The sequence below is a fragment of the Tribolium castaneum genome, chromosome 9, assembly GCF_031307605.1.
Source record: "Tribolium castaneum strain GA2 chromosome 9, icTriCast1.1, whole genome shotgun sequence".
In the NCBI taxonomy this organism is placed as follows: domain Eukaryota; kingdom Metazoa; phylum Arthropoda; class Insecta; order Coleoptera; family Tenebrionidae; genus Tribolium; species Tribolium castaneum.
In genome coordinates this window covers 7,505,567-7,531,925 of record NC_087402.1, presented here as the reverse complement: position 1 = coordinate 7,531,925, position 26,359 = coordinate 7,505,567, and the positions used below count along the sequence as shown (strand labels likewise).

The window sequence follows — 26,359 nt, the reverse complement described above, 5'->3', positions numbered from 1 at the left end:
AATATATAAATAATTTTAGCCAAATGTTGTGTTAGTTTCCTAAAATGGCGACTTTGAAGTTCAAGCAGCCGTCACCGTATTCGGTTAAAGCTCCTTCGTCTCCAGATGAAGATATTAAATACAAAAAGTAAGCAAGTATTACACAAGATTGCAAAAATATCTTAAGCTTTGCAGATATCAGGAACATTTGAAATTAGATCACTCTGGCCATTCACAGTTCGGTTTCGCTCTATTTGGTGTTGGTAGAGCTGGAACTATACATTTAGCCTTCTTGGTGAAAGAACCTAGAGTTAAATTGCTCTATGTAGTAGACGATGATAAGCCAAAGTGGGAGAAACTGAAGAAATATTGGAATCTGGAAACCGTCCGCTTTTTGACAAATGCAGAATCCAAACTTGTTTACGAAGACCCCAAGTAATGTTCATAAATCGTGTAAAACTTAACAAAGATCGTATTTTAGTGTCCGAGCTGTTGTGGTTGCCTCACCAACATACACTCACGAGGAGATAGTAACAAAAGCTCTAAACCATGACAAAGCAGTTTTTTGTGAGAAACCTGTAGCTGAGGAACACGATAAAATCAAAGCTTTGTGCAATTTAGCAAAGAAAGTGAAGCAGCCGCTATTTTGTGCATTTAACCGGTTTGTGATTATTTTGGTGTGTAACAAATTTAAGTGGCAAGTTTTAGGCGTTTTGATCCTTCCTTTGCCGCTATTAGAGACAGGGTTCGCAGGGGCGAAGTCGGTAAAGTTTCGACCGTGAAAGTCTGCAGTCGCGACTCCCCTTTGCCTTCCATCGAATATTTAAAAATATCCGGTGGCATTTTTCACGACTGCGCCGTTCACGACATCGACATGACTTTGTACATCTTGGGGGAATACCCGACCAAAGTTATGGTCATGGCAAGCGCCAACATACCAGAAATTGCCCAAATCAATGATTATGATACCGTCGGAATCATGCTATCGTTCGACAGTGGAGCTATCGGGCTTATAGATCTGAGCCGCCACAGCGTTTACGGTTATGATCAAAGAGTGGAAGTCTTTGGACAGAAAGGAATGATTAAAGCTGAAAATCAGCTGCCAATTCACAACGTGGAAACCTACACGGAAAGGAGCGTCAGCAAGGCCCCTATCGCTTACTCCTTTCCGTCGCGTTATGCCGATGGTTATGAGATGGAAATGAGACATTTCTTGGATGTTTTGGAAGGTAAATAGCTTATTTTAGCCAAATCGGTTTCGAATAAACACGCATCTTGCCTCTGTTTGATCTCGAAGCGTGTTTTATTTTCATTTAAACCGCTCAGCGGGTGCTTTCAATAAAAGCGGAAAATGTTTACTGCCTTCGCACTGGTAACAAACAGTTGTACAGCAAAATGCATTTCTCTGAAATATTATCCGCTAGATCCTTGGTTTCGGTTTTGGCCAAACATTTATTAATTGTGAAGTTTGCACTTAGTTAATTCGTGTTTCAGGTAAAACGACGGTGTGCGTTGACAGTAATGATATCCTCGCAGTGACTCGTATAGCATCAGCTTGCGAGGAGGCCGTAAAGACGGGAAAATGTGTGGAACTTAAATGGCGAGATGATGAGAAACCGAAATTAGTTTGACGGTGTTAAGCGTTGTAAAAACTCCCAATAAATCTTTCGCGCTTTATATTTTGTTTTATATCAGCGTTCATATTTTTCATAATCCCTGGAGATGTAAAAAGCGGCTGCGTAATACCATTTTAATTAAAACTTGCTCTTTACCGACAAGCGTTCCTATTTCATCGCAGCTACTTATACGGTTCGTGCATTTTTCAGCGACCATTATTCCGAGTATTACAAAATTATGAGCGAACAAACATCCATCATCAACAGCATCCAATCTGCTGCCAAGTGTCACAGCCGATCGATCTGCACACGTTTCATTTTGGCCGTTTTTACGCTGATTGAATCCTCGTTTACCCTCGAAAACTCATTAAAAAACTTGTTCCAGCGTGCATGTAGAGACCGGATTATTTTGTGATATGAATTTGTATTGGATTATCTCCTTGGGGGTTGCCAATCTCGGGGACATAATTCACTGCAAATTCCTATTTGTGTCGATGTTTAACTCGATTCGGCGATGGAAATTTAGCGCTTGACCCAAGAGTCTTGGCGAGAGATTTCAGCTCCAATTTATGGAAACGACTGTTTTAAAAGCCTTTCTAAATATTCACGCTTTCGTGTGCTAAACAACGGAACGAAATAATTGCAAATACTCGTAGAGGAAAATTCCAATTTTAAATCATAATACTCGAAACTAATGTGCACAATGAATTTTATTTCAATATACGGTTTTATTATTCATTTGCTGGAAAACTAGACTGATATTAAAATTCTATTGGTCATTTTGTGGACGCCAATATTAAAATTTGTTATTTCAGCGAATGCGTTAAAACTACACATTAGAGCCTGCAAATTGCAGTAATATTGTTAAATACATTACGCTAGATTTGCAATAATTATCGTTTAATGCGTCCTTTTTACTACACTTTGGCTAAAGTTGGGTAAGGTTTGGGCGTAATAATTGCAAAAAACGTGCGATTTTAGTAATACCACTGGCAATGACATAAATTTTCAAATACAGTATTGAAAAACACAATTTTTAAGAAATAATGAGACTAATTAACACTTTTACTGATTACACTGACTGCGTGTTTTTTATCAACCTGGCCTTGAACCTGAAACACAGATAATTTATTGTTGTTTATTTTCTATTGACCAACTCACATTTTTCGCTCGTTCCTTGCAAAGTCCACGCACGTAGACATAACCAGGTTTACAACCGATAGAGGAGCTAATTACACCATCATTAACTACGCCTTCTATTACGGGACTTAGGGGTAAACAATGCTACGCAAAATATTAATCAAAAACTTTTTTAATTACTAAAATTAAAGATTTACCACAAAGCGCAGCACTGCAAGAAGTAGAGAAACTTTTATTAAAGTAGCTTTAAGCGACATTTCACAGACTGATGATTCTAAACTTATAAATTAAGAAACACAGAATAAAGGTTATCGTTGACTATGCGCAATTCTTTAATAAAGTATCTCAGATTTATGGAAAAAATTCGATTTTTCAGCTGCAAGTGAGGTGTTTGTAGTTTTTATTTGTAGAAAAATTACTTACTTGGTTGGCCATAATGGCCTACAAACTTTGTTTTTTCGAATATATCCTGGCTGACAGGGGGCAACAAAAATGCGTCTATTCGTGCTTTTACTCTCGTAGGTCATATTATTTGAAGACAGCTAAAATTCGTGAGGTAAAAGCAGTCCACATTAAGTTGATTTTTACCACAAATGGAAGGAAAAATAAGGTTGTTATTAAAATTATGCAGAATTGGAACAACATCACTCAGTAATTACGTCGTTTCAAATAATTCTAGTGCATTGGAGAGGAGTAGTAGGTTATCAAATTGTTTAATTTTGTTTACTGTTCGTGATTTAAATGGAATTTGAATTAAAGCAGTGTAATTAGAATAAAAAGACATCAAATTTCTACAGGGTAAACATTAGAAGGAAAAAAGTAAATCAGTAACTATTTAAGTTTGTTTTTTTATATTTAAAGGACTGTTTATTGTCCCAAACCCTTCCTTGTCCGAAACACCTACTTTATTTGTTCAACATTTTTCGATTATCAAAATAATGTCTCACAGGAAATATTTACAAAATTCTTTGGATAAAGTGAAATGATTGTCATGTTAAGTTAAACATTATTTGAGATACTAATAAATAGGTATACTTGTATTTATTTTTAAAAATTACGAAAAGGAAGCTTGTTGTAAAATTTATAAAATAAATTAATATAATATTTATGATGAAACTTCAGTCACTTTTGTAGATTTTGAAACCGGTGGGTTGTCGAGGTAAGCTCTTTCCTTACAACCATATCTTGTCATTTGATGGGTAGTAGGGCAGCGTATAGGAGTTGTTACTACAGATGCACTACTGGAATGTTTTTCCATATGACTATCAGATATTTCAATCTAAAATAATTACAAATAATATGTAGGTAGTTATAACACCAATTTTTTTCTTACCTTAGTGTTTCCTGATATTAAAGAGATACTTACCATTAATAAAATTACAACAATTTTTAACAAATACATTATTTGTGACATCCTATAAAATTATTCGAGCTCAAAAATAAAAGTTGGTTGTGAATACTAACACGAATCTACTGCTTTTATACCATATAAAGATTCATATATCTCTTATCTTTTCCAAGAATAAAAATGTTTATTTTTCTTAATAATTTTTCAAAAAAAAATACTTTCTTCAAAATATTCTTTTTTTCAAAACAAATTAATTAATAATTAGCAACAATCTGTCTCAATTAGCAACATTTATTATCTCATTTATTGTTTAAAATATTAAATTAGAAAAATGCTTATTTGCAATTTAATACCTTATTGCTTTTGAAGATATTTATAACCACTAATCAGTTCGGTAATTAAGAAAACAGAGGAGAAATAATAACTGTTTAACAAAAACTTGTTATCGTCTTGGAGCAGATGTAAACTGTAAACTGCTTCTGAGTATGTTTTTATAATTTCAGAAAGATAAATGTATTTTTATCAATCATTTAATTTCTAACATTGCCTTTAATTTTTATTAAAGTCATAATAAGGATTCTAACTCGATTTCAAGTATTTACCTAATTATTTCAGGTGATCTTTGGAATAGAAGTAGATTTATTTGCAAAGGAATTAGTTATTTTAACATTTTCAAACATATCACCTATACCTATTCCTATTTATTTTTGCTGATATTATAGACAATGAACATTATGAGCAACTACCTACAGAAAAATTTGTTTATTTTAATAACATTAAAAAATATGGTAATATAACGTTTCACAATTCTTTAAATACTACTACTACGACGTAATATCAATACGGGATCACAAACTGTAAGCTTACGCATAATGTAGAATATTAGGTTATCGCATTTGTAATTTTTTTAGCCCAACATCGTAAAAGATTATTCGTGCAGTTGACTGTAATCACTAGCCTAAAAATTTAACACAGATACAATTTGGAGTAATTTAAACCTAAATAAAACGTGTGAAGCTGATTGAAGTCACTGAAAATGGATATTTTCTAAGTTACTTTTTTTCGAAATATGTTACAACTTTGCTGACGTTAAAAATGTGCATAACTAAAAAGTCATATTCGAAAAAACAAAATTTTTATTTCCATGAAAGCTGGTTTAGAGAACGAAACAAAGGGTAAAATCTGACTGCGAACAAAGTCGAAATCAATATAAATGTTAATTCAAAAATCGTGCTAAAATTATCTTTAATTTTAGCATTCTTAGAATGTATATTTTTCGCTTAGGATGCTATTTATACAAATGTACTGTATTAAATGTCGGTATTATTCAAGGCAAAATTGTTTAAAGTGGCAGTTGGGTTATCGGAATTTGCATTTATCGAATGGGCGCGGAAGACTTTGCATTTTGCTCATCATAAAAACAAAAACAGATGAGAAACGTACACAAAAGGAACAATCAAAAATGGCACGTGCTTTCGATGTCAACAAGCCGTACAATTTTTTATTTTAATTCTTTGTAAAAATTCTTGATCTATGAAGCTGTTGTGACGATATTAAATTTTTATGGAAGAAGCAAATTGGAAGTGACAACGGATTCACTATAAACGTTATAATAAAAAGAAGCTTTTATAAAAAACTTTATTAAAAATAATTTTACCAATATAAAACACATACAATTCTAAAAGTGTGATTATTACACTTAAATACTTGAGCAGCTCTATTTATTAAACGAAAATATTTGTCTGCATCGTCCCCTAATTTTAACATATCCAGACTTGCACCCCACGTTTACCAAACTGTAAGGTGTAAAAGTGTAATTTCGTGCACTGATATTCATTTGGCAACACTGCAAGAAAAATTGTTTTTATTTAATAGTCGGAAAGTAAGTAAACATACCAGGATTAAAAAAAATATGAATAATACTAAGAATCGTCTCGTTAGTGCCATTTCTTCATTGATTCATTACATTGACAAACAGAAATCGTAACACTAATGGGTTATCGAAAGCTTCATTTATAGAATATATACCCGGAAGAAGTATATTTATAACAAGAAATAAACAAAATTAAATTTTGTTTTGTTCGAATAACACACATATTAATCATTCAAAATTAATGGCACGTGTCCTCAATTAAACATCCTGCAAACCTGAAACCTCCACGGAATTTTTTCAACAACCGTAGCAAAGAAGCAGATTAATGAGGCGTCCTAAAAAACTTATCAACTCCATCGTTTCGCCATATTGAAAATGTTGCGAGAGATTTTGTTCGTGGATTTAGTGTTTGCGGCGATTTAAATCCCGTGTATGCACGTTATGTTGACAAACGTTCAAATATATTGCATTCCCTCGTAATAAAATGCGGTTTCGGTAAACTGTTCGTTAGGTGTTTGCGGATATTTGCCGAGCAAACGAATGGAACAGTGCAACCATTTTTCCTCTTTGCAAATCCTTTGAACGATTATTACGATTTTATTAATTAGAAAAACGATCATTCAGATTCGTTATCTTGCAAACTGTTGTAATTAAATTCAGCCCGGGCGAATCCCGGCGACAAAAAACCTAATCCCGCTGGAGCTCGGGAATTAATCAGACACATTTATAGTAGTGAATTGGACTGGAAGGAGTCTGCATTAATGCTTTTGAATGAAAATTGCATATGTCCGGGGTGCATAGCAACTAGTACTTGTCGGATCGATCGGTGTTCATCCACTTGTTTATTTCTATTTTTCGCAATTATTCCATGAGAATATTAAAGGCGATGAGCGGAAATGCTCCCGATTGAGCCGCTTTTTACTGCCGTTATGGGAGGGCCGAGCTCCTCCACCCTTATCGCGGCCTCTTCATTATTGCCACTTGACTAGCTTTCGACTGAATTATCCTGCCTGGAATATCGACTACCGAAAGCAACAATTTCGCCAATTATTCTCTTTCTATAATTGAATCGCTGTTGATGGGTTTGGGTGACGCACAGGGAGGGTGCCGCCACGTGACCGCAGGACCCATGAAAAATCGGAAATTGGAATGAGAAATGACGTCATCCGCCGCCAAATTAGACCCTTGATGCGAAAACCTTGGATTGTTTACTCCCTGAATTTGACGCCGATATAAATGCAAAATGCCACTGTTGAGGCGAGCACAGCGAGATGGTGATCGAGCCGATTACTGCTGCGCTTTTAACTGAAATTGATTTGTTTTAGGCTCAATTAGAGGTCTTTGTTTTGCTGTTCGTTTTAATGAGCGTCGTTTGTGACTGGAAGGGCCCCGTTTGTGCATATCCAACCGCCGAGGAAGGAGCAATCGATGCCGGAGCTGAATCCGTGTCCAAACGAATTACGCGCAATACACAGAACACAATTCCGCAAAATTATGTGAATCCCGGAGGAGAAAGAAGCCAAATCCGCATAAAGAAAAGAGATTTGAGGAGGAAAAGGAAGTTTCGTCCTATTCCCGTGTTTTGCGGGTAACTTGCTTATCAATTGACCGTTTACTGCGAATTATTTTGCAACGCGTGAAACGACCGAACACACAAAGGGTGTGTTTGCCAAAAATTTATTAAATTAATCAATTCATTATTTAAGTTTGCTCATTGTTAGCGAGGGAAGCAATTATATCGTAATCCTAATTTGTTATTCAATGTGTATTGTGTAACACAATAAATGTTAATTTTCTTGTTTGGTAAACATTGTGATATAGGTACGAAATATACGCTCAACTAGTTAGTAATGTGTACAAGCTTCATCGCAAAAATTACTGTCAGAGCAGTGGCGAGGGTGTAAAACTAGGAGATGAGTGAGCTACGTTCTTAATTCTAAAGTTATTTAAATTATGAAACCAAATGGTACACATTTCTGCTGAAACGCATAAACATGAGCATATGAGAAAAAACAGTCGTTAAAATAAGCCAAAAAATCGCCTAATACGTCGAACTTATCTTATTACTTCGTAAGCAGTGTAATAAGATTTCTTAATTTGATATTTGTTTGGTGTTAGCATGTAAGCATGTAAGCAAAGAATTATCATGTACTCGTATATATTATTTGAATAAATCATTTGTATATAGTGGGTGTGTTTTATTTAAAAAAAGAACCGCCAAAGTTTGACTAGTAGAAGGTGTATTCTGAAAGGTCACTAAATAACTTCCTAAGGTGTTTTTCTCCATGGAAATGTCGACTTGTGAGAGTATAATAAGAGAAACACAACTCCATCCCTGCAGATTCACTTGAGTCCGGACCTCTTCCGTTGAAATTATAAAGACCTCTCTTGGTGGAATAACTTCAGGACCTATTCTGAAAGACTGTGTTCTTGGGACCTTTTCAAAGAATACAGTCGATAGGACATCTTTTGTCGTTAAACCACAACTACTCCTAAATCTGAAGGCCAAGTTCATTGCTGAACACGGGTCACAAGACCTTTTTTGTGGTAAGAGTCGGACCTCTTCCAGTTGGTGAGGTTCTCTGGACTTCTTCAGGGAAAAAGTCAAGATTTCTTCTTCCACTTCACCCGCGGAGAACTTTTTCTCAAAGGATTAGAGTCTACAGGTCCAAGTTAGAATATGTTTGTATTATCTTTGGTGTTGTTACAGTAATAGTTACTGATACTAAATAAATTTCTCTTTTCAATCATGGGTAACTGTTTAATTTAACGAACCTCCAAAATTCTTCACTGTCTACAAACTAGTCGTAAAGGTACTCTTATGTAAAAAAAATGACACTTCTACAACCAAGCCGCATAGCAAAATTTCGAATAAAATTTTTTGGTTATATATTTTAACAAATAAGTGAGTTTACAAACTGACCAGCTAGTTTACACATTACCCGGTTAGTTTATAAACCAGCCAAACGTACACATTAACCGTTTCATATCAAAAAGATTTGTAGCTGCGATTTCAGGAGTGTCATCTTTTTGACCCTGACGTACCTACAGTTTTTCAACTTTTAGGAAAAAGTTGATGACGCTTAGTTTAAGATAGTTAAAAGTGTAAAATTACAGAAGGAAAAAAATACATTACAATAGTCAGTTAAAATTTATTCTTTTTGTTTACTTTTTTTGCATATGGTTGATCAAACAAACCGAGAAAATATCTCAAAAATATTATCTATAAAGTTAAAAAATTAGGTACGTTATCTTTGCATTTTTCGAATTTTAGTAAATATGTCTTTTAGTCAAAAATTTTACCAAAAACTGAGCAAAAAACTATAAATAGGACTAGAATTTTTTTTTGTTAGACTTATATATTATTTTAGAGCGATAAATTCACTTCGCAAAGTTAAATCGTCGTAATTGATGATCTTTTTCATTTTTACGTAGAAACTTATAACTTTTTTCTTTTTGTAATATTTTTGTTACAAATAGTCTAAATCTATTGGCAATCGTAAATTTTTGGTACACACATGTTTTAGCTAAAAACGCAATTATTTCGCTGGAATAGGTAAGTTTAAAATCAAAAATAAAAAATTATTTCCGTTTGATTTAGCTCCACTTGATTTGTAAAATTTCGACAAAAAAATTAGCAAATTAGAAAGAAACTGACGTACTTTTCATCTGTTTATTGTGATTAATAATTAAATGCGTTTAACGAGAAATAACTTACTTTTCTGTAATTTTTATTTATTTATAATTTTTTTTGTAATAACTAATAAGGCGAAAAATTTCTAGTGACTTGAATCAACTTTGGAATAAAAAACTGAAGCGAGGAGAATATTATTTTGTTCTTGGCATTTGTTTTGTGTAATGTAATTTTTAATGTTTATTGTTATTATAGAATATAATTAACTTGGACCCTGTTTCACCAAAATTTTTTGCAACTTTGCACTTTCCAAACTCTAAAAATATGTCCGACCAAACTTTACAATCGTTTTTGCAAATTTTTGTAAAGCAAATTATTTTTGCAAAATATATTTTACAAAGCGTGAAAAATATACTGTTGATGGTGGAACGCAAAGGTGTTTGGCAAAGTGCAAAGCGCAAAATTCAAAGTTGCGAAGTCGTTTGTGGGCCCTGATTTTAGGAGAAGCGGCACTTCACCTACTTCACCAAGTGAGTCGTCAGGGTTTTTCAAACAAATGAGAATAAAAAACATTTTGTATTTTGGTTAGCACTAAATTTGCATATTTCGCCCGGTCCCATTTAAGAAATTAAAATCTGGAGGGTTTGGCTTTCCGCTTCGTCCACAACTCAAGAATCGAATTAGCCAAATTGATTTCCCGAGTCCTTATTCTTTCAAACTTTTTAATGCATATTAATGCCAAAATTCGCTCACTCAAACCCTCAAATTGATGTTTTCAGAGTTACTCAAGTCAACTTATGAATAATAACCGTAATGGAGACAACGCGGACCGTTGACATAATTGACTTATAGGTGCGCAAATCGATGACGTGCCCTAACATACTTTCCACAGATGGAATTGCGTTTTATTTCACAATTTCGCTTCGAAAATTCAATATCACTGTGGAAATTGTTCGGAATAACGTCGTTATTTAGCGTGTGATTTTTCAGACCTTAAGAGATAGCCTCCGGCCTGTCGAACAGACGGGGTGGTTTTTACAACCAATTTAATCACGCTGATGCGATGAAAAGTAATTAGGTAGTTTATTTCAGGGAAACTCGCACGTTTTCGATGCATTTTCCGGTTTTCCCCTATTGTTTTCCGCTTCCGCGGTCATGGACTCAGCATCAAAGTACCTTTTCATTTTTTCTTTTTATGTCTGTCGCATACTAAATGAGATTTTACGAATATGACTAGATTTTCTCTCACAAAGTTTAAAAAAAAAATAATTTAAAAAATAGAGCCTAGAAAGGCATGTTTGCCGCTTTCAGCGTTCGGAAATGGAATCTTGTCCGGTTTTGAAACCGCAAAACTTTATGAGTAATGTAATTTCGTCGGGTATTCCCCGAAGGCCTGCCTCTGTCCTGTTGTTGTTTGGCTCCCTCAGGCGTTGCTAAACTCACGAACAACCATTTTGTATATCGCACTTACTTACGACTACTTAGAGAGCTTCCGAATCGACACTCTTTCTGTCCAAGTCTCTTCTTCCCACGTTCGGAGCGAGCTTTCATAAAGCGCCGAAACTTTGATAATTAATAGGTTTCTTCACAATCACAACCTGCCCCTCGAGCGAAAGTGCTCGTGTAGTTTTCGTCATGTGTGCCGGCAATAAAGAGGGAGTCATCGGGTCATTGTTGCGTGACTCACCGGGATATGTGAAATGTCCCTCGGGAAGAGAGATCTTCCTGGGAACCGGACCAGGCGTATTTCCATTTAAACTAAATTACTTACCTCTGGGTTAGTAATGTATCATCACGACCACCTACTGTCGGATGATTTCCAACGAAGCAATCTCTTAATGAGGCAAATATTTGCCCTAGATCAAAATCGCCGAAAGCCTCGGCTGGAGATTTCGAAATGGGTCCTTTCCTCACTGGAACAATAACCCTTTGTTCGCGGCTCCGCAACTTCGACTAAATATTTTATTAATTAAAAGCTTGCCGGTTTATCGAAAACTTGACTCCTGCGGCACTTCTTTTCAAACCAACACAATGAACGCAGGCAAAAATAAGAAACTTTTCGCATTAAACACTAATAAAGCGGGAATAATTATCGGCTTACTTGCACTCTTGTAAAAAAGCTTTTTCGTTTCGTTTCGAAATAAACATAAATAAATAATAAGTTCAGCAATTAATTTTACTTGTTAAGAGACTGATTTTAAAAAACTTTCATAACACGCAATTTTTAAGTTTTCTTAAAACTGAAAATATTTTTTTTGTTAAAAATGGAAATATTTGACTTTCTTCTTATTTTTTGTATCCTACATGAGTTTTAAATATCCTACAGTTGTGATTAATCTTTCTAATTTAAAATACGATACTTTTATTTTGTTTTAAAACAATATATACACCATATTTTTTAATTTAATAGTTATTTTATTTAATAATTCTTTGATTCTCACTTCTCAGGCTTCCAGTGTTTTAGCTTTTTAGTTTCTTAATTTCTCTATAGTATTTCATATTATTAATTTTATCAGTTTTTCTTGGTTTTACTATGTTATCTTATTAGTGTTTTTACTTTGCAGTTTCATAGTTTTTTAATTATTATTTTTTTCAGTTTCTTAGTGTATTGGTTTTTTATTCAGAATCAAACGTATTTCTCTTTTCCAGTTCAATAGTTTTTTCAGTTTCTCAGTTTTTCAGTCGCTTAATTTTCCTTTCTAATTTTTTGTGTTTTTAGTTTCTCAGCGTTAAAGTTTCTTTGTCAGTAGTTTTTGTATTTAATTTTTTGAAAATATAAATACTCTACCTAATTTTATATTAAATTATTTTTTAAATTTAAACAATTTTCATGTATGTGTCAAAATTGCAAAATTGTAAATTTTAATTTTAAAAATTTATTTATTTTAATTACTATAACTCTAATTATTAGTTTTTACAAACCGACAGTGTAGATGTTAATTAGTTGTGTAAAAGTTCTACTTTTCTAGGATCCTTAGTTTTTGGGTAATAGATTTAATAAAAAAGTGTGTTTCGCCACGTCCTTTATTTCTTTCTGGAGTGAATAATTTGTTCAATAAAAATATAGAAATCATTTCCTACTTGTTTATTTGGTGCACAAAAAATTGCAAGACGATTGAAGATTGAAGCTTTTATTACTGGATATCGGAGGGATTGCAACTGTTCAAAAGGCAAAAAACTTTGTAAGTTTCGGCCAAACCAACTGGAATTTCGTTGTTTTTTAAAAAAATTTCAGGTTTTTTTATTATACTTGGGTTCAAAATTCGTGGATAAATTGTGGATCGATTTGTTTTTAATGAAGAGTGATTCTCGCAATTAGTTTGTGTTCAAACATTTTGCAAGTTTTTCAGCAAAAACTCAATTGTTTCGCAAGATTTCCTCATAAAACTCAAAAATGTACTAAATTAGGTCAAAAATCTTTATATCTTTTCAGTTATTAACTTGAGCGTTTGACAATTTATTTTTTTTGAAAAGCAAAAATGAATAAATGAAGTGTTTTATTTAACTTTTTAAACTATTGTTAATGCAGAGGTGCCTGATTTTAGTTCTAGTAGATACTAAGTTTTCTTACAATGAGTTCAATTTCTACGTTACGATGAATTCTTTCAGAAAAACAACTAATTTTTTAACAGCAAATTTAGCACAATATTAATTTAAATTCAACAACAGTTTATTAACTTTTTTATAGCATTTTATGGTGTAATAGATGAATTCAAGTTTATGACAAAACGTACTTAGTTCGTGTTGCTTGTTTATTTATGTAATCAAATTTATTGAAAAAAAAATTATGTTTTTTTCTGTAATAAGAATTAATAAAAAATTTATCTTAAATTACCAAATTTTAATACCTAATTTCAGTTTTTGTACAACCTTTTTTGTCTTTTCATAAGGATTTTAACTTTCTAAAAGTCCGGTCTCTCCTTATTACCTAGGATTGAATCAGGCAGAAAGTTGAGAAAAGGTTTTTATTCTTCGACACTGTCAAAATTTCGGATTTTTCTCCTGTGTAAGACAGTTTTGACAACTGTTTGGCATTTCTCAATACGAAACGTCAGATTATTTTTAACAGATTTTAAGCAATTTTAAGCTTTGTTGAGTCTAATTCGAAGAATAAAATGTTGTATTCAACTTATTTTCGTGTAAATCGGTTCATTTATTTCACCTCGTGGATGGTAAACCTCTCGTTATCACTCGAGGTTTAAAAAACCACTCGTGAAATAAAACGTCCGATTTACACTCAAACTCGTCGAATAAATAACTATTTTAATAAAACACTGATTTAAAAATCTATACTTTTATTGCATTTTTATAGTTTTAGAACTATTTGTTATAAGTCCTGTATGAATCTCTTTAGTGCTATTACTTTTTAAGAAACTGCAATTAATTAGGACAATGGACAATGTTTAAGAGCCAGAAATAAGTTTCTTTGTGTTTATCTTAAACTCCGCGTTATTGAAGGCTTGAGAGGCCTGAGCCTATCGATGTATCCTTCTTCGAGGGAACAAAGCCGGATAGGGACATAAATTTCGCAATCGGTGCGCCATCTATCGGGTGGTTGGCATACTGATGGTCCTTTTTCCGGGTAAAAATGCACTCCGGGAGCAAGCTAAATCACTATTCACAAAACATAAATTACCAAGAGACCAATATTGTCAAGCGAAATTTACACGAGCGATTAAAATTTATCGTCGTCGTGTGTGATTGCGGCCATGTTATAATTTAAATCGGACAGTGATAAATTTATGGTCGATCAATGGGAACACGTCCACCACTTTGTTGCGATGATGGATGTTTCCGGTTCTGTTCAGACGTTGACCCTGATGGCGATAAAACCGACGCCGAAACGTGTCCACAGGATGCTCCATTGAATTCTAACAAAAAATCGTCCCTCCTTCACGATATTTTAAAGGACTAAAAGCTCCGAGCAAATTTATAGCCGATGGAGCTGTTGCGCTATATATTAATGATACATTTAGTGCAATACTGTAGGGCTGTATAATGATAATGGGTGCGCAGCTTCCAATATTGATGATAGGCCCTAATGCCAACATCACTCTTTGATTAAACCAAACACGATGAATATTTTACTGCAGGGTGTTAATATTCATACCGGACGCGTACACGAAAATGATACTAGGTAATAAAAATTTATTGTGTTCAAACTGCGAGGGTGAGGTGCATGAAGCCACGAGAAAGACGAAATATAATTCAGTTATCTCAGTGTGATTTATCCGCACGGAAAGCTCATCAAAATACACAATGAACTTACTCTGTAGCAAAATTGTCTCAAACCGCGGCATTTACCGTCTAATGATAATGATATATGAAAAGTTATTACAGTTGTATTAAAGTTTTAATAGAACGATCCGTAATTTTCCCATTATTAAATTTGCAACAACCCGAATTACACGCAATAAAAACTTATTAAATCAGCCTTTCCAATACTTTTAGGGGAAAATAGAAATGATGTGAGTTTATGGTCCGAGAGGAAGTGAAGTTTCACACGTCACCCTCGAAATATTGCCAACAGCCACCATTAATAATTGCCCGAATACCGTAAAAATAATAACGACTGACCGCAGAACGCGTTCAACCAATTTACTACCCCGCTTTCGATAAAATACTTGACGGTGTGGCAGCTCTATTAATATACGGGGAAAACGCCTTAAGTAAATAAAGAGAGGTATAACTTGATAAAGCACGGACAAACAGAACAACAGGGAAGTGGAAGACGTCGTCCATTATTGCGATAAGCGCTTTTTTATGGAAAAATGTTAATTAAGACAATAAACACGTAATTGTATTTGTCATGTGGGCGAAGAAAGTTTTAACTTGAACTCTTTTTTGGCGAAATATCAAAGCATAATTAACTCAACCTTTCCAACTGTCAGCAACATTAAAACTTTTTTCGTAGTCTTTGAAAAAAATCCTCGTTTCAACTGATACGGGATGAGTTGTGGCTTTTTCACGCTTTTGCGCTTGTTCTCCTGACTTTTGGCTTTAATTTTACGTTAAAAAGGTGAAAGACGTTACCCAAGGTATCATCATTAAGGTCTAAACCGGCAGTAAAAACTTTATAGTATTCTAAAAATAGAAAACCAAGTACCGTTTTGTAACTCTGTAGATTTGACTCATCATAAAAAACCCTCGTTTCGTTAGACACACAAAACTTGTAACCCGAAATTGGAAGCAGATACTGTAGCACACTTCACTGTTTGTAATTTCGTTTTAATATGCAGAACCGAAACGAGTATAACTTTTATTAGAATCACCCGAGAGAACAGTTTGCTCAAAACTTATTCCATTCGAATGATATTTTTATTCCTGGAATAATTTGTGTCTGGATGAATTTCCTTGCAGCAGTCAGTGACCTGTCTGGTCTTTGCCAGGGCCTCCGGATCCAACCCATTCATTGATCGGAACCTTGAACTTGAGGCAACTATCGCCGCCGTCGGGACGCTCCTCCACCCCAGCGCAGTTTTTACCGGGTTTAACGGCCCTTTGCAGAGTTTATCACCTCGATTTATGGCGGTACGCGCAGTCTGCGTCCATATTACTACAATATGCGCCGGCGAGACAACCAATCAATGTTTTGTAATCTCATTCGTCTTCAAGCACCAGACGCGCTTAATGGATCCCTCACTGATTACTTCTTTTACAACGCTTGATGATAAGTGATAACGCTAATTTAATGCCTCTATAAGAAGCATTTTGTAACCTTTTCGCTGTGTCCGGGGGCGGCAACAGATAAAAATACATTTGAACGCCAATATTACGAACGCTCGAATGTAACAAACAAAATTGAAAGTCCCGTTTTATATTATAGTAAAAAATCAGTTCGGTTTTAACGAATAATTGAACCTCGCTTACAACGAATGCTGGCTTTTAACGTCCAATATTTAGACAAAAAACTGGTCTAAACATTTTCGATATTGCAGAATGATTTCAAAAGTGAAACATACCTTAAAAACAGCTAAGGTGTTAAGTACAAACACAAATCATTAAATAAATAAAATATTTGTTATAGGTATACATATGTATAACTATGAACTCATGTAATTATATAGCTTTTAATAAAATATAATCATACTTTATTTCATAACGTATATCTATCTTAAACTTTAGAACTCATTTATCTTGAAAATTACTCCATATGTTAAAACGAACGATCGGTTACAACAAACAAATTCGGAAGTCACTTAGGTGTTCGTTGTAACTAAGTTTCACTGTATTATTAATTGACGCGCTTGTAGTATTTATGGCTCTACAATCTTGCATTAGGTGTAACTTAATAAACTTAAAATACAAAATTAATTAATTTTTTTTAATATCTGAACTTTTTTTAATCAGTCAATCAAATAGCAAATTCAGTTCTAGCACAAATTCTCTAAAAATGCAAGATAATTCTGAAAATCACATGGGAAAACCTGAAACAATTCTTAGTAATGTCACCAAACATGTACTAGGTATTAAATGTTCTCATTTATATTCTGAGATATGTTAAAAAATCAGCCTGTATTTATTTATGAAGTTTTAAAAAAAAAAGCGTAGCTATTTTGCACTTTTTTCTACAATATTAGTTGTACGTGTACGTTGTCGCTGACTTAAAAACTTTTTCTGTAGATATTTGCATTAGGTACTCAGGCTTGTTCTCTGTTTACTTATTGTGAATTTAATATAATATAATTTGAAACTATTAAAAACATCTTAAAACTCATTATTTCAACCATAAAAAATCAGAACCTTTAGTTTGCAATTTATTTAAAAAATAAAGCTTGTAACAAAAAAATTCTAAAATTCTGTCGTTCTGGGCTATAGCCCATTTTCTCCTTATGTAAATATGCGACTGCTAATAAGTAATGAGAGCATAAGAGAAATTCGTATTTGCACGTATTTGGAGGACATCTTTTTTGAAACACACAGTATAAACAAATTTTAAAGTAGCTTGTGCCATCTCTTGGATAGTTGCCAAACATACCATTTCAATTTTACAGTTTTTCTTAACTTTTTGGGTTTTTTACAATATATTTTTGAGTTGTTTATGTTTTAGTAATAAGCGTGGTGAAAAATTTGCGGTAAAAAAAGCTGATTATGATTATTTCCAAAAAAAACAAATATTAAAAAATTTAACCGTGGATACAAACCAAAAGTGCAGATCGGTTTTGAGAGCATGCGTGTTGTTTGTTTTGCATTTGTCAAAAATGTCAAAACGAAAATTCAACGAAGGCGATTTTTCGCAAAATAAGCGGCGCCAGGTGAAGTTTAACGCAAAAAAACATTCCTTGGATTCGGACGAAGAGGACGATTACGATGAGACCGCTGAAGAGCTCAACGCCGACGACATCGAGGGCGAAGAGGAGGGAATTTCGCGTCAGGTTGAAGGGGTCCGGATGACCGCCTTCAACATGAAAGAGGAGATGGAAGAAGGGCATTTCGACAAAGAGGGCCACTTTATTTGGAACAACGAGAAGGAAATACGGGATAATTGGTTGGACAACATCGACTGGCATAAAGTCAACAGTGACGATAAGTACCAGTTGGACCCCAACGAGAAAGGCTTGGGGGCCGAGAGTGATTCTGAGTCGGAAGCTGAGGATTTCGATGAGGTCGGTTTGTACAAAAAGATGCTCAACTACATGAAACCCAAAGAAACGGTCAACAAGTGTTTGAGGCGGTTAGGGGGCGATTTGAAGTTGTCCAGTGTCGAGAGACTGAAGCGCAAGAAGGCAGGGACTTTGAATTCGAATCAGGATGTGGCGGACATGACCGAGATCGCGAATAGTATATTAACGAAGACGGGGAACATGAACGTATACCAGGAGACTTTTGAAGAAATTACCAAAAAAATTGACGACCGAACGAAACCGAAAAACAGTGAGCCTGTTCTGGACATGTATGCTGACGACTTCGGCGACAAGGAGAAGGAGAAGATGGAGACGGCGTCAGTGTCAGGTAAACCAGAGCAGTTAATGTGGGAATTTAAGTGGGACCAAGACAAGGACCAAGTCGAGGGTCCGTACGACACCTCACAAATGTTAAAGTGGTCCAAAGAAGGGTACTTCAAGACGGGAGTGTGGGTGCGTAAGTGTGGCGAACAATCCAACTTTTACACCTCGAACCGGATAGACTTCGAGCTGTATGACTAACAGTGTTATAAAAATTTTATTATCAATATACATAAAAAGTCAAGCAATTTGCTTAAAGGCACTTAATTACATTCCGTTGTAAGCCGGGCCGCCACCTCCTTCGGGAACCACCCAGTTGATGTTCTGACTCGGGTCTTTAATATCGCAAGTTTTGCAATGTATACAGTTCTGGGCGTTGATTTGCAGCCTTTGACCGTCCCCACTTTCAAGCGGGACGAATTCGTACACTCCTGCTGGACAAAACCGGCCTTCAGGCCCGTCATAAATGCCCAAATTTTGCTTAACAGGAACGGTATCGTCCTTCAGGGTTAGATGCGGGGGTTGGTCACCTTCATGATTGGTCCCAGTCAGCGCAACGGAAGAGAGGAGATCGAAGCTGATTTTACCGTCAGGCTTCGGATAATCGATAGGTGTACAGTCTTTGGCCGGTTTGAGTCTCTTGTAATCGGGATCGCCATGTTTGAAAGTCCACGGTTCCATCCCCCCAATCATTATGGAAAATCCACTGTACATCACTCCTCCATACATCCCCAAAGGATTATGGAAGCTGGGTCGTACGTTCCTCACCCGTTTCAAGTCTTTCCAAATGAAACTGTTCTTAACTTTGTCTGGATAGCTCTTCGGTTCAAAACCTTCAGTTTCTTGTTTTTCGCTATTAATGGCTTCGTAGGCGCTTTCCGCAGCCAACATCCCACTTTTCATGGCATAATGCGTGCCTTTGATTTTTGGTACATTGAGGAAGCCGGCCGAACACCCAACGAGACATCCTCCAGGGAACGTCAGTTTGGGAATACTCTGGAAGCCACCTTCGTTCAAAGCACGCGCCCCATAGGCAATACGTGTACCTCCCTCGAAGTAGTGTTTGACGCTAGGGTGGTGCTTGAACCTTTGGAACTCTCTAAAAGGGCTCAAATAAGGGTTGGAATAGTCCAAGGCGACAACAAATCCAACCGCCACCAAAGGAGTATCTTCATTGAGGTGGTAGAGGAAGCTTCCACCGTAGGTGAATTTATCCAAAGGCCAACCAATCGAGTGCTCAACGCGGCCAGGACTGTGTTTCGAAGGATCAATCTCCCAAATCTCCTTCAAACCAATACCGTAGGTTTGTGGCTCGGAGTTTGCCCTCAAGTTGAATTTGTTTATGATTTGTTTGGATAAATGTCCATGGCAGCCCTCCGCAAAAATGGTACATTTGGCATGTAATTCCATGCCTCGTTCGAAATTGTCTTTAGGGCTCCCATCTTTGGCGATACCCACATCGTTGGTCGCCACCCCTTTAACGCTACCATCGGGATGGTAGAGGATTTCCGAAGCTGCGTACCCTGGGTAGATTTCAACACCCATGGCCTCGGCTTGCTCCCCAAGCCATTGCACCACGTGCCCCAGCCGCACGATGTAGTTCCCGTGGTTGTACATGGGGGTACCTGGCAGTACCGGAACAGGGATTCGACCCGTGGCTGTTAAAATCCCGAATTTGTCTTCCTTTACTGGGGTTTTTAACGGTGCCCCCTTATCCGCCCAATCAGGGATTAATTCATCGAGTGCTGTTGGTTGTATAACAGCTCCTGATAAAATGTGACCTCCTACTTGAGATGCTTTCTCCACAACACAAACCCTGAGCTCTTTCCCGTCTTTTTCAGCCAATTGTTTGGCTCTTATCGCGGCAGACATCCCCGCAGGACCTCCCCCGATTATTAAAATATCCGTCTCGTCCCCGAACCGTTCCATATTCACCTCTGAATGAAAGCTGGTCAATTAGTGAGTACTTTGAAATAATTACCTTTCCATCGTGGGTCGTTTTCTCGCGGCACAACGGTATAGTGGGTCGTGATTTTGGGAAACTGGTCCGAATAACATCGTGCCAAAGGTTTCAAAGATTTAGCTGGAAAAAAAAAACAATATGCACTTTGCAACATAAACACGGTACAAAGGTCACTCTGGACAATATTTCATAATTTATCCGTGAAAAACCACCAGAATGACTTACAACCATTAAATTAACGTAACTTCCAGCAAATTCTAACATAATTATCCCAAGATTATTGTAACAATAATTAGTTTTTTCAAAAAAAAAAATTATGAAATAAGTGTAGTGACCATTGTCGTGGTTTTAGTTTATTAATGTATCAGTTGGTTGCCAAGTAACTTTATAATAAAGAACTTACCGTATTTTATACTTGTAAACAAATTTAATGCCATGTCGACCAGCTAGTTGCCCTACTACACCTTTGACGTAACATTTGTGATTGACAAACAGCTGTTTTTAAGTGTGTCTGATACTGATTCCGCCAGAGGGCCCGTCATTATTTTATCGGCTTATATAATTATCTCATGATTTATTACATTTTTTATTATTATACAACAATGTGAGAGATTAGATCCTTTTATTATATCATTTATAGCGTTACTTCATGGAGTTTTGGGTTATTTCCAGTCACAGAATCCTGTATTATCGGCCACCTGTCAAAAGATTAATGCACGTGTTTTTTCCATTTCGTCATATTTTGGTGTTTTTGTGAGTGAAAATGCCGGATTCTAGCGACGATGAGTCCCAGGCGCCCTCAGGTCCCGTCGAGAACGCTTGGGCGATGAAAATCCCGGAGTTTAAGCCCGAGGATAACCCCCATGGTCTCCTGGAGGAGAGTTCATTCGCGACGCTTTTTCCCCAATACCGGGAGCAGTATTTGCGCCAAGTGTGGCCCCTCGTGCAAAAGACTTTAAAAGAGCACCACATCAATGCAGAATTGGACGTGGTTGAGGGAAGCATGACTGTGAGAACGACGCGTAAAACTTGGGACCCTTATATCATAATCAAAGCTCGAGACATGATCAAATTAATGTCCCGGAGTGTTCCTTTTGAGCAAGCCAAGCGGGTGTTGAATGACGACGTCGGTTGTGATATCATTAAAATAGGGAAAATTACAAGGAATAAAGAGAAGTTTGTTAAGAGAAGACAGAGGCTAATTGGGCCGAACGGTTGTACGTTGAAATCAATTGAATTGCTGACTAATTGTTATGTGTTGGTGCAAGGACAGACAGTGTCGGCTTTGGGGCCTTATAAGGGGTTACAGCAAGTCAGGAAGATTGTGGAAGATACCATGAAAAACATGCATCCTATTTATAACATCAAAGCTCTGATGATCAAGAAAGAATTAGCGAAGGATCCCAAGCTCAAGAACGAGAACTGGGACCGATTTTTACCCAGATTTGTTAATAAAAATATCAGTAAGCGGAAACAACCGAAAAAGAAGAAGGAGAAGAAACCGTACACGCCCTTCCCGCCCCCACAAACTGAAAGCAAGGTAAAAAATTCAAAAATTTTGTAGGAAACAAATAACACTTTGTTAAATTTTAGATCGATAAGGAGCTAGCTTCTGGCGAATACTTCCTCAACAAGGAGCAAAAACGGCAAAAGAAACAGAAAGAGAAGAATGAAAAACACGCTGCGGCTGCGAAGAAACGTGAGGAGAAAAGAAACGAAGCGTTTGTCCCACCTGAGGAGCCCTCAACCTCGAAGCAATCACCGAATGTTAACACGAAAGTTGATATAGCGTCACTTAAAGAAAAAATCATGAAGGCGCGCAAAGGTGCAAAAATGTTTAATAAACCTGTAAAATAACAACTTGTTTGATTTGACACCGAAGTTTGACAATGTCTGATCTAGACGAAGACGAATCCCAGGAAAGAATCGCCGTTAAGGGTGGTTTTCCAGTGCGCATAGTTGAGTACAAGAGCATCAAACTGATTGCAATTTTTTTGACAGTGTTTCTTGTAATTGACGTAATTTTCTCGTTAAAACTTTTAATTTCCGCAATACAGATCAGATCCCACCTCGGGTATTTTATTAACATGATTTCAAGCGGCGATGGTGATACTTTACCAGCGTTGCAAGCCGTGCCGGTATTTTTTTTTCTCATCATTAATTTAATGATGTGTTATTTCGTTTATGCGGTGTTCGATCCCAGCGAACAACCCGGCGCCAATCGAATGATGTTCTTTTTAATTATCTTGGCCCTTGTTATGGTGGTTGTTCTTCTGATAATAATTGTTAGTGTTATCGCACACGCGTATAGCACGCATCAGAAACTCCACGATGGGATTGTCACTGCAATGAATCATTATTTGAACAGTACGACCTATAAATCACAGATTGATCGCTTACAAATTGAAATGCAGTGCTGCGGAAGCAAGAAATATGACGAATGGTATACCATCAAGTGGCAGGATCAAACACTGGAGAAGGAAACTGGGTATGTTTAAGTAGAAAGCAGCTGTTTTGAAGAGATTATTTAGAAAACGAAAGTTCACACATTATTTTTTCTATTTTGTAACTTTAACAATGCTATTAACGCACTTGTTTAGGTTTAAAAAACTCGAAATTGAACAAAAAAAGTTATAACTAAACCAAAGATGTTGGTCCTCAATTAAGTAGTAACGATATTTTTGTATCCTTTAGCGGAAGACAACCATTTGATTAGGTAGAATTCAAAATGGAAACGTTTTATTTTACTAATTAACAACATAACATTTTCACTGATACCTTGTACCCCTTCTTTGTTTCTCCATTAACAAAAAAATTGTTCAAAAATTCTTTTTACTTTTGGAAACAGATTTAGAGTCGCTTCTTTCGCGGCTTCCCAAATTCCCTCATTTTATTCAAAAACACTTTCAGCGTTCATCTGATAAAATTCTGTTTGTTTAATTTCTTGTCATGCGTTGATAAAAAACAATTTTCGTTAAAATATTTTAAGGTTTTACAAGTTGTCCATTAAGGATAAAAAATAGCGTCTTTAACTCGTAAGAAAAGTAGTTAATTATCTCGTGAAAACGCTCGTAAATCAAACTGCTTTTACTCGTTCGTAAACCACCACTTTACTTGTTTAACAATCTAAGTTTTTTTATTTAAGTTTTGTTTTGTTAGTAATTGCTTTATTTTTCTTATTTGTTTTATGTTTTTGTATTATGATTGATGAAATAACTATGAACTATCACCAACAGTCAATTAAATACAAATACAGTTTTGTTTATTACAATCTATTTTTAATGTTCCTTTAAAAACAGCATAAAATGCGCAAAGTAGAAAAATAGTACAAAAGACGGCCCAAGAAGTTTGGAATTTCACACTTTTGTTTTTTAATTTCTGAACGACATTATCACACTGGTTCTAATTGCAGTACTTTGTTTAAAACTTATTTATCACCCGTATCCTAATCTAGCGTAGAAAGCGACAATTATAAAAACATCGTTAATTAGTAAATTGGTTTTTAAGTTCTGCTGCTGATGGTAACACACCGTTTAGTTGTTGTTCTATGAAATCACTTTCTCCCTGTATCCACCACAATATCGAAGTCACAGGAAAAGCATATTTGTACACTCCTGAATTTAATTTGAGCATTTCGACGAGAGGATGTTACGAAATGATCCGCGAAAAAAAACAAACAGTTGGATGGATTATTGTGGGTAATTTAATTCTCTATATTATCCTTGAGGTATGTAGGACTCCGTCAAAATCAAACTTGTTTTATTATAATTTTTTTCAGGTTGTGACTCTAATTTTGTTCAGGTTAATACAGACGGCTCATTTTGAGAGCCGTAGGTTTCAGGGACGAGCTCGTTCTTACACCGTTTGGTTGTTCGGGAGTTACACTGGCAGAGTTAAGAACAATAAACCACCCCCAACGCCGCCACCCGTACCCCAGGAATTGAGAGACTAGATATTGCAAAAAATATATTAAACCATCACCAACAAATTTGTTTATCTGAGATCAAATTCTTGAGAGTTTTCTCCGTAATCAGTCGCATTGCGAACGTCGGAATCGACGAGTTGAATAAAACCGCTAGAATATTATCCCTGATTTTCATTGCGAAGCATTTATGATACTCCGAGCACCAGTAGGTTTCAAGCCCCACATTCGCTTCACTTTTATTGGAAATTTCCGCATCTTCATTCGAGTCCTCGCTCGGCACAAGGAACGTTAAAACCGATTGATAGAAAAACGTTCGTAAAATATCCAAGCGATGCGAGCTGCTCGCGTTCTTTTTATTACTATTCTGATGCGGATTTCTCGTAATCATGTATTTGCCGTAAGTCGTGTTCACCAACAGTAAACCCAAAATCCCGCCGTCGATGTGACAAGTCGAGTGGAAGTTGCGCGGGTGGCATTGTATGGCGGAACTTAAAATATCTGCGGAATTCTTGAAACAATTAGTCGCGGAAAATTCCACCTCCGAGAGCACGGGAGTGGGGCCGCAGAGACAACACAGCTGGATGTCCGGAATTAAAGTACAGCAAACGAAACGAAAAGCCACCTGAAATTAAATTCCCCCATTATTTCCGAAACGAATAAATCACCCCACGTACGGTTGGGCTTTTGTATGGCAGGAAAACGGGGATGTCTTTCGAACTCGACGTGTTCTCGCTCTGGGCCAGAATGGCCAAAAGCTTGATCTCTTCTGGGTGCAGCGACCACCAGCTGTTGGTCGCAGCCGCAATTTTGCCATGAATAAGGACGCAGCTAAATAAGGAATCGACGCATTCGGTAAACGAGTCAAGAACGATCTGGAATTACTTTCCTGTTTACCGAGTAGATTAAACGAGCGGCAAAAACCTGAATCAAGTGGTTTTCGGGACATAAAATCGTTTCCACCAGTCCGATTAAATCCGACGAGTGTCTGCTGCCAGAATCGCCACAGTCTAAAGAATCCAGCAGGCGATCGATCAAAGGGTAGCAAATCTGGAACAAAATTTTACGACAAACTAACTTTTTGTTGGCGGTTTTTACCCGCAATTCTCTCTTAAACCGTTCGATATTTCGCTGCGACTTGATTTCCTCGATTCCGACAATTAACACGATTGCGTTGAAAATCGAGTCGAGGGTCTTGGTGAGCACCTCGATGGTGCATCCACTTGATATCCCTATCAAAACCAAGCTGAAAGTACCATTTGAAACAAAGAAAATGTAGTTGTGATTAGTACCTGTCGTGGTACTCCTTCCAGGCTAAAGAGTAGTCTTCAGTTACCGTATTTTGAAGGGTGATTTTTTGCGATTTGCCAAACATGTGGACCCCATTTAGGGACCCAATGGTTGAAAAGGGCAGCTAAGGCAAAATGGCGCCAATAAATTTTGGACATCCCCGAAATTGCTAATCTGCATTATCGGTAGTGAAAGGGTTAAGTTAAGTGCTTAGATAGGGCAAGACATAAGACATTGTAAAAAGCTAGTTTTGTACTTTTTATTCAGTCATTGTTAGTATAAGTATATTTTAAGCTTAATTTGTTGTAAGACTATCAGGCATTCGGTGTGAAAGCAGATAGTTGTTAGGTGTCAACATAACCTAAGAATATTTACACTGTCCGTATTCCCTTTCTTCCTGGAAAATATGGGCAGACCACCCCCCGAGGTGACACAAACAACATGTGCCGACATTTTTCATGGGTTAGGGCAAATATTGTACAAGTAAACATTGATACATCACCGGAAATCCGGGTGACCCAGCGATTGCGGGCCTGAAAGGCGCTTAAAACACTGAAATTGGCCGATTATTGGCCGTAAATTTCGCTGTGGAGCGTTTTGATTGAAGCGAGTCGACGCCCTCTGTGGGCCACCATGACAAATCTCTGGT

The 26,359-nt window shown here is 36.3% G+C and overlaps 6 protein-coding genes and 3 long non-coding RNA genes across 9 annotated transcripts; 5 read left to right on the top strand and 4 right to left on the bottom strand.

Moving 5' to 3' along the window:
- LOC658577 (inositol 2-dehydrogenase) lies at positions 1-1,656 on the top strand. The gene is made up of 5 exons (XM_964954.4): positions 1-127; positions 175-414; positions 461-640; positions 688-1,208; positions 1,474-1,656. The coding sequence occupies exons 1-5, from the start codon at positions 45-47 to the stop codon at positions 1,608-1,610; spliced, it is 1,161 nt and encodes a 386-aa protein (XP_970047.1). The 5' UTR covers positions 1-44; the 3' UTR covers positions 1,611-1,656.
- A 913-nt stretch (positions 1,657-2,569) lies between these two features.
- Positions 2,570-4,223, bottom strand: LOC103312799 (uncharacterized). The gene is made up of 6 exons (XR_511411.3): positions 4,069-4,223; positions 3,324-4,014; positions 3,159-3,277; positions 2,933-3,111; positions 2,757-2,879; positions 2,570-2,707 (listed from the first exon to the last, which is right to left on the bottom strand). It is a non-coding gene; the product is annotated as an uncharacterized LOC103312799 (long non-coding RNA).
- A 1,484-nt stretch (positions 4,224-5,707) lies between these two features.
- Positions 5,708-6,101, bottom strand: LOC135267075 (uncharacterized). Its single transcript, XR_010335334.1, has 2 exons — positions 5,980-6,101; positions 5,708-5,929 (listed from the first exon to the last, which is right to left on the bottom strand). It is a non-coding gene; the product is annotated as an uncharacterized LOC135267075 (long non-coding RNA).
- A 374-nt stretch (positions 6,102-6,475) lies between these two features.
- On the top strand, positions 6,476-8,144 carry LOC107397768 (uncharacterized). The gene is made up of 2 exons (XR_001574795.2): positions 6,476-7,230; positions 7,282-8,144. It is a non-coding gene; the product is annotated as an uncharacterized LOC107397768 (long non-coding RNA).
- A 9,609-nt stretch (positions 8,145-17,753) lies between these two features.
- On the top strand, positions 17,754-18,783 carry holn1 (hole-in-one). Its single transcript, XM_964880.5, has one exon. The coding sequence runs from the start codon at positions 17,792-17,794 to the stop codon at positions 18,734-18,736; it is 945 nt and encodes a 314-aa protein (XP_969973.1). The 5' UTR covers positions 17,754-17,791; the 3' UTR covers positions 18,737-18,783.
- Etf-QO (Electron transfer flavoprotein-ubiquinone oxidoreductase) lies at positions 18,734-21,053 on the bottom strand. The gene is made up of 3 exons (XM_964809.5): positions 20,902-21,053; positions 20,517-20,618; positions 18,734-20,472 (listed from the first exon to the last, which is right to left on the bottom strand). The coding sequence occupies exons 1-3, from the start codon at positions 20,933-20,935 to the stop codon at positions 18,803-18,805; spliced, it is 1,806 nt and encodes a 601-aa protein (XP_969902.1). The 5' UTR covers positions 20,936-21,053; the 3' UTR covers positions 18,734-18,802.
- Positions 21,054-21,080: 27 nt separating this feature from the next.
- On the top strand, positions 21,081-22,358 carry dbe (dribble). The gene is made up of 2 exons (XM_064359095.1): positions 21,081-22,038; positions 22,092-22,358. Exons 1-2 carry the CDS (start codon positions 21,262-21,264, stop codon positions 22,353-22,355), a joined length of 1,041 nt encoding a protein of 346 aa, XP_064215165.1. The 5' UTR covers positions 21,081-21,261; the 3' UTR covers positions 22,356-22,358.
- A 29-nt stretch (positions 22,359-22,387) lies between these two features.
- On the top strand, positions 22,388-24,450 carry LOC100142408 (rod outer segment membrane protein 1-like). The gene is made up of 4 exons (XM_064358899.1): positions 22,388-22,507; positions 22,556-22,986; positions 24,006-24,225; positions 24,277-24,450. Exons 1-4 carry the CDS (start codon positions 22,388-22,390, stop codon positions 24,448-24,450), a joined length of 945 nt encoding a protein of 314 aa, XP_064214969.1.
- Position 24,451: 1 nt separating this feature from the next.
- Positions 24,452-26,343, bottom strand: fy (fuzzy). The gene is made up of 6 exons (XM_964606.4): positions 26,086-26,343; positions 25,713-25,834; positions 25,519-25,666; positions 25,345-25,470; positions 25,098-25,295; positions 24,452-25,045 (listed from the first exon to the last, which is right to left on the bottom strand). Exons 1-6 carry the CDS (start codon positions 26,161-26,163, stop codon positions 24,476-24,478), a joined length of 1,242 nt encoding a protein of 413 aa, XP_969699.1. The 5' UTR covers positions 26,164-26,343; the 3' UTR covers positions 24,452-24,475.
- Positions 26,344-26,359: the final 16 nt, after the last annotated feature.